This window comes from Agrilus planipennis, unplaced genomic scaffold, assembly GCF_000699045.2.
Source record: "Agrilus planipennis isolate EAB-ADULT unplaced genomic scaffold, Apla_2.0 scaffold260, whole genome shotgun sequence".
Classification (NCBI taxonomy): domain Eukaryota; kingdom Metazoa; phylum Arthropoda; class Insecta; order Coleoptera; family Buprestidae; genus Agrilus; species Agrilus planipennis.
In genome coordinates this window covers 389,736-396,164 of record NW_020442441.1, presented here as the reverse complement: position 1 = coordinate 396,164, position 6,429 = coordinate 389,736, and the positions used below count along the sequence as shown (strand labels likewise).

The window sequence follows — 6,429 nt, the reverse complement described above, 5'->3', positions numbered from 1 at the left end:
TGAATTAAGGTCACTATTTATTCTAACACTAGGAAAATGATTAAACAAATTGTTCACAAAAGTGAATTTCGACCACTGGAAGCAATGGCGCTAACAGTTTCGTGCTTACCGTGACTGGATAAGCGGGAAGAACTAGTTAAAATAGAAACAAAAAGAGGATTTTAAGAATAAGGGTTGCAAAATGCTCATCAGTTGCTTTTATATTTAAAATTTGGTGTAATTTTGAAATGCGCGCCTTAAGTTACGTTTCATAGTTATATGTATAGATGGCAGTGAATATTCGAAGTTTTCTTTGCTACCATTTATATATATATATTCCAAGTATGGTCTACTAATGTAGTGTATACTTAGATGTCATTAGTATCGTCAAAATCTCACGAGTTTTACATCTATTTCCTAGTCTAGGGCCACAGTAGGACATATGTAATTATCACAGTAATTATGGGTAATAGACTAAGGTTGGGTAATTGAAATTGGAATGAAAGGCTTAAATTTCTTCTTTTATTGTAGCTTAAACATAGTTACGTTACATTTAGTTATTATAATTAATGCACTAGTAAAATATTAATACTTTAAAAACTCTTAAAGCAAGCAATAATTTAAATGTAAATATTTTCTTTATTTTCCGAAGAAATCTCGAGAGGAATTGCTAATAATGAATCACCAGAGACTGTCGTATCTTCCTGTTCTTCATTAACTTGTGAAAATTTTAATTGCCTAAAAGGTTCCCTTACTTCCTCTAATGGTAAAACGTCATTTGCATGATCAGATAAAGACACCAGTTTTGTGTAAAGCTCCTTTAAGTCACTACTGGTTGAAATAGTTTTTTCAAGTAAATAACTGCAATTGGAATAGCTCTCTTTTAATTGATGTTCATTCAGGGGTTTAAATTTCAACCTTAGCTGATTAATATGGTCAGTAAAGGCATCAACTAGATCCTTAAATACCAAAATATCAGGTTTACTTAGAAACTTGCAGGTTTCTGTGGGAATTGTGAATTTCTCTTTATTATATTCTAATATATTGTTCTCATTATTTAAGTAATGTGCTAAATGCATACAGTTCTTAAACTGGTTATGCACTTCTAATATTTTGTCCAATTTTTCTTTAATAATGTTTATTTCATCATTAAATCCACTTTCAATGGTAAAAGAAGGTAAATCAGTTTTAATTTCTTCTTTTATTGTGTTGCATTTTTTTTTCAATTCAGAAATAGCTACATCAATTTCTTTTACCTTGAAAATTATTTTGCTAGCTTCTTCTTTAGCAAGCTGTACAACCTTCTCAAATTCATCCATTTTCCCTTGAGTATTTTGATTAATCTTCAGCGTAAGGGTATTTAAATTTTGTATTCTCTCCCTGGTAACAGCTGCATCTTTAGATGGTCTTATTGATAAAATAAGGCTTTCATTAATTGTAGGATCACGTTTCAAATGTTCTAGCAACACAAATTCTGACACTCTTAGCATAAATTTTACAAATTTAAATCCTCCTGGCGAAATTAAATGGGAAGGCATAATTTGAGGAATGTTTGAGTCTTCATAAGTAAGACTTATTTCGTTTAAATATTTCATTATTTCATTTCTAAACTGTGATTCCATTTTCACTTCGAAAATTGGCCATGCAGAAACTTTTTCTTTTATTTTAATTGGATCTAGAATGGATAACAAGTAATGAATAACGTGATGAAAGGCGGTTTTGTTATTTTTTAGGAACATATCCTTTTTAAACACCGATTTCAATGCATCAGAAGGTGGATATGTCAATGTTAATAAGTATATATTATTGTAAAGTTGTTGATGTAACTTCATTTCTAATTCTCTTTGTATTTGTAAAGACATTTTTTCTTAAGTACTTTGTAATTAATATTGGATTAACGTTTTCGACAATAGTTTCAATTTGAGGTTAACTGTTTAAATATATACCATAGATACATACTCTACATTTTCATTGGTTAGTTTTATTAATGTTTTGTCAACGTTGCCATGTAGAAATTTTTAAATTTTTTATTGGTTATAACAATTATATTTTTATAAATACAAAAAATATTAAGGTGGACTAAATCACGACTAATAAAACTTACCTAAGTAGAATAATTACAAAAATCAATGTTGCTAATTGTTTTCAATATCATATTAATGATTACCGTAATATATGGCAACGTTCAGTAATAAAATTCAAATTCGTTTAACCCATAGATAATGTTATTATGTTTAACCTTACTTTTCAATTTATTTTCTTCTGTTATTTGTAGATCGTAAATCAAAAAAGTTAGTTGAATTCCATTTTAATTTATTCTAATAGTTAAACAACAGTTTAGATGTTTTCGATTGAATAGGAAAATGAGTGATGAAGAAGATTTTATTTGCAAGTGTACGGCAATGCCAAAACTAACAAGCTTTATTGTGAAGAATAATAGTGAGAATAAAAGCGAATTTGGGAAAGGTAAAACAATTGCCCAGTTTTATTTATTGCAGATTTTATTGATTTTATTTACAGGAAAATATACGAAGATAAATGTCTCCTCTAAAATGCCTAAAATTAATGCAACAGGTAGTACAGAATCTATGACAAATAAGCACCACATACCACCAAACATAGAACAAACCAAGAATATTTCTAATGATAATGGAAATACGACAAATTGCTGTTCCAATAAATCAGAACAAAGTTACACTGATGGAAATACAAAATGGACCAATCATTCTTTAAATAAAGTCGATAGTTTAGCTGATAAAAGTAGTACAAATTTAAAGGAAATTGATAAAGACCTTTTTGAACAGTCTCAGAATGATTCTTTTATTGATTTATGCAACTCTACGCAATTCCTAGAACAAATCGATAAATGTGTATTAAATAGTGGTTTAATGACTCAAAATGTAATTTCAAAACCTGCAGTCACTTCTATTAGTCAGATCAACCCTCCTGCTGTAGATAAAGATGCAAATAGAAATAAAAGAAAAAGTTTTGAAAAGGAAGAGAATGTAAGTAAAGTTTTGAAGAGGAATAATGAAACTATCAGAAGTTCAAACAAAACTAATGACGATATTTGGAATGAAACCGTTGATTTCCGTGTGACGCAGTTATTTAAAAATTCCCAATATCAAACTCAAATAGCTTCATTATTTGAAGAAGTAGAAACATCAATTTTTCAATTGGGGCCAAATCAAGATAAATTTTTATTGCCCGATCAAACAATTCGAAATGACAAGAGAATTCTTAATTCTGTTACAAATTTTAATAATTCTGAAATTGATTGGAAGAATGATTCACTGATGGTAAATGCAATTAACAAAATGGATGAAGGCAATGGCAATTTTGATAATTCTTTAAAGAATGCTCTTCTAAAAAATATTGATAAATCCTTTATTTCACAGCATTTAGTTAATAAGACCTTGCTAACAGAAGTTGTGTTTAAAGAGTACGGACCTTTCTTTGGCTTGCCTATGAAAGTGAATGAACTAATACAACATTTCAAAGGAATTGAAAAGCTGTATGGTATGTTCTATTTATAATTTTTGCTTTTAAATGAAATTTACGGATAAGGGAAAATGTTTACCGAACATAGAAATAGCGCCTTTTTTATCGGCATTTTTTCCTTTTATCTCGACTGGCGAAAATGAATGTGATGAATCATAAAACATGTTTTATCTGAAGATATCACCTGCTTTTCTAAAATCTATTATGAACACACCAAACCCACAAGATCTTTTTAAATAAAAAAGAAACATCTCTAAAAAGTTTTAAATTACGTTTATTGGACTTATATTACTTTATTATTAAACGAAGGGATGACTGAATGCATTGGGAAAATTTTTCTTATATCACACTTATTACCATCTAGCAAGTACGAGTTAGTGATAGCAGTAAATGAAATGGAAGCAGTATTGAGAAAATAGTATTGTATGAAAATAAATAAAAGTAAAAAAAATACTGGTATGCAAGGGAAGAAGAAAAGTAAGGAAAGAGCGAATATAAAGATAAGAGATAAAAAATTAGAACTAGCTTATTTTCGATATTTCGGAAGTTAGATAAGTCGGGATGGAATGTCGAGATATAAAACAAAGGATAGTGCATAGTCGAGTCGCTTTCAACAAAAAAATGCACTTATATGCTCGCGAACAGTTAATTTAGAAATTCGAAAAATATTGTTAAAGGTGTTATGTTTTGGAGCGGGAGCTGTACGGGTGCGAAACGTAGACGGTGATTGAGGCGGAAAAGAAAAGGTTAGAAGCGTTCCAAATGTGTTACAAGTGAATGATGAGTATACCATGGACAGAGAAGGTTAAAAATGAAGAGGTGTTAGAAAGAGTAGGAGAACAGAGAACTCTACGGAAATAAGTAAGAAATAGATGAGATAGCTTGGTAGGATCCCTTCTCAGGCATAAAGGGCTAGTTAGAGACATAGTAGAAGCAGAAACAATAGTTAAGAGCAATAGAGGTAGACTTAGGTTAGATTACTGTTCATAAACAGTTAAGGATATGGGTAATTGTAGTTTTAGGGAAATGCGATGATTAGCTCAGGATAGGAAATAGCAGAGGACTGATGACCTTATTGATGATGAACTCACGTCGTATTTTTTCAAACGATAATTCCGTCTTTGATGATCCCATTTAATATTTAGAATATTAATATGTTTTGGAATTTAAAATTTAGAATATTAATATGTTCGGTTCACAATTCGCCTTTACTGTGTAATTTGTATTTGATAATGACTTTTTAGATTGGCAGGAGGAATGTTTAAATCTACCGGCTATAAAAAATCGCTCTAATTTAGTGTATGCTTTACCTACTAGTGNTTTTTTTTTTTTGGTTACAGGAGGTATTTAATTTGAAAAAAATGACTAAATACTGTGTTATTGTGTTTTGATTAGGACAATGTAAAAATACACTACTAAAAATTATCCCAAAAATTGAGTATTTTAAAAATAAAAAGAAAATATTTAAAAAGGTAACGTTTGATAGAATTTTGATTGCTGTTGGTATTCAGTTAAAATAACCTTAATTTCACAAATACCAACATATTTTATAAGTACAATGAACTATTCTTGTTATTTGCAGTGTATAAAAGTGTGAGAAAATTTTGTTTACAAAGGAACATTCCGATTCCAACAATCTCCGAGACCCTCATCTGTTTCGATAAGGATCGGTCAAGTCAACATTCTCTACTTTTCTTAAAAACTGTAAGAATATTTTGCAACTGCAAAAACTGCACAATGATGAGAATTTGGCGCCCCATTGAACGTGCCGCCCGTGTGCGATGCACGCCATGCAAGCCCGCTTGCGGCGAGCCTGGATGTACTGCTAGTATGTATCTAATTAGAATGGGATCAATTAATGCATTCAAATTTACCTCGAGAGATTTGCCTGTGTGCTGCGAAAGAGTTACTAAATTAATCAAAGTATCAGGATTGTTAGAATCCTTGTCCAGGGCTTCTTGTAAAGCCGATTCAGCCTCTTCATACTTTAACTGTGCTATAAATGTTACTGCTTGTCCATTTAAAAGTAAAGGAGTAGAACCATATTTGTCCACTAGTTCCTGATAAATGTAATAAGCTTCCTGCAACTTTTCACCTCCCTAAAAAATATTTTTTAGCTGTTATTGCAGGAAAAACATTACTATTAATAAATATTATACTTACCACTGCAATGTTCACCCAGGCTTGGGTTAATTGCGTCAAAGTGGCATCATCATCTTTATCTTGCATTTCTTTTAATTTCTTTTTTGCAATATCTACTCTGTTTAGTTTCAGTAGTATATCAATAATGAATGCTAATGCTTCAAGACTATCAGAGCTATGCAACACTCGGTAAGCTAATTCCAAATTGTCTTCTTGTTCATATATAGTAGCAGCTACTAAAACAAGTGTATCATTGCCAGCTACTGATCCTTCCGACAGTTTTTGTTCTAACTGCTTAAGGACACCCTCTTTCTTTGATTTATTTGAGAGATACTCTGCTAATATCTTAAGCGATTGTATACTTGGTGGAGATGAACTACTTATTTCATCGAGTACCACTAAAAATTTGCTTTGTGCCATATATGCCCTATACATGTAAATGTCTCTTTCAATAGCAATATCAGGGGAAGTTGGCTAAAGTACAAATAACTGCAATGAGCAAGTAGTAAGTCTATAAACAAAACCTCACCTTTCTTAATTTCTGGGCCTCATTTATACATTGCTGATAATTTCCAATGTAAAAATAGTTTCTAATTTCGAACAGTTCGTCCGTTTCTTGTTGTTGTCTTGACATCCTGAACTGTATTGAAATTATTCAGAATAGAAAACTTGCAGCTGACGTGTAACGATTTTTGTAGGTACACAACTATCTATGTACACAACTATTGACAACTGTATGCAGCTGTGGTATCATAGATAATAGATACACAAAGGGTAAGATCCTTATTAAGACATCACCATAGACAA

At 30.9% G+C, this 6,429-nt stretch overlaps 2 protein-coding genes across 2 annotated transcripts; one reads left to right on the top strand and one right to left on the bottom strand.

The window, feature by feature from the left end:
• The first annotated feature begins 2,217 nt into the window (after nucleotides 1-2,217).
• On the top strand, nucleotides 2,218-4,899 carry LOC112906375. The gene is made up of 4 exons (XM_025980348.1): nucleotides 2,218-2,445; nucleotides 2,500-3,498; nucleotides 4,725-4,813; nucleotides 4,876-4,899. The coding sequence occupies exons 1-4, from the start codon at nucleotides 2,343-2,345 to the stop codon at nucleotides 4,897-4,899; spliced, it is 1,215 nt and encodes a 404-aa protein (XP_025836133.1). The 5' UTR covers nucleotides 2,218-2,342.
• Nucleotides 4,900-5,141: 242 nt separating this feature from the next.
• On the bottom strand, nucleotides 5,142-6,343 carry LOC108741524 (coatomer subunit epsilon). Its single transcript, XM_018476351.2, has 3 exons — nucleotides 6,152-6,343; nucleotides 5,644-6,096; nucleotides 5,142-5,579 (listed from the first exon to the last, which is right to left on the bottom strand). The coding sequence occupies exons 1-3, from the start codon at nucleotides 6,254-6,256 to the stop codon at nucleotides 5,157-5,159; spliced, it is 981 nt and encodes a 326-aa protein (XP_018331853.1). The 5' UTR covers nucleotides 6,257-6,343; the 3' UTR covers nucleotides 5,142-5,156.
• Between the last annotated feature and the right edge of the window lie 86 nt (nucleotides 6,344-6,429).

What these genes read in the sequence shown, in the direction of transcription:
- LOC108741524 (XM_018476351.2), bottom strand. Translation starts at nt 6,256, where the DNA reads ATGTCAAGACAACAACAAGAAACGGACGAACTGTTCGAAATTAGAAAC. An exon ending in AGGCCCAGAAATTAAGAAAG is followed by an intron (nt 6,097 to 6,151) that starts GTGAGGTTTTGT and finishes TTTGTACTTTAG; the next exon opens with CCAACTTCCCCTGATATTGC. An exon ending in CCTGGGTGAACATTGCAGTG is followed by an intron (nt 5,580 to 5,643) that starts GTAAGTATAATA and finishes AATATTTTTTAG; the next exon opens with GGAGGTGAAAAGTTGCAGGA.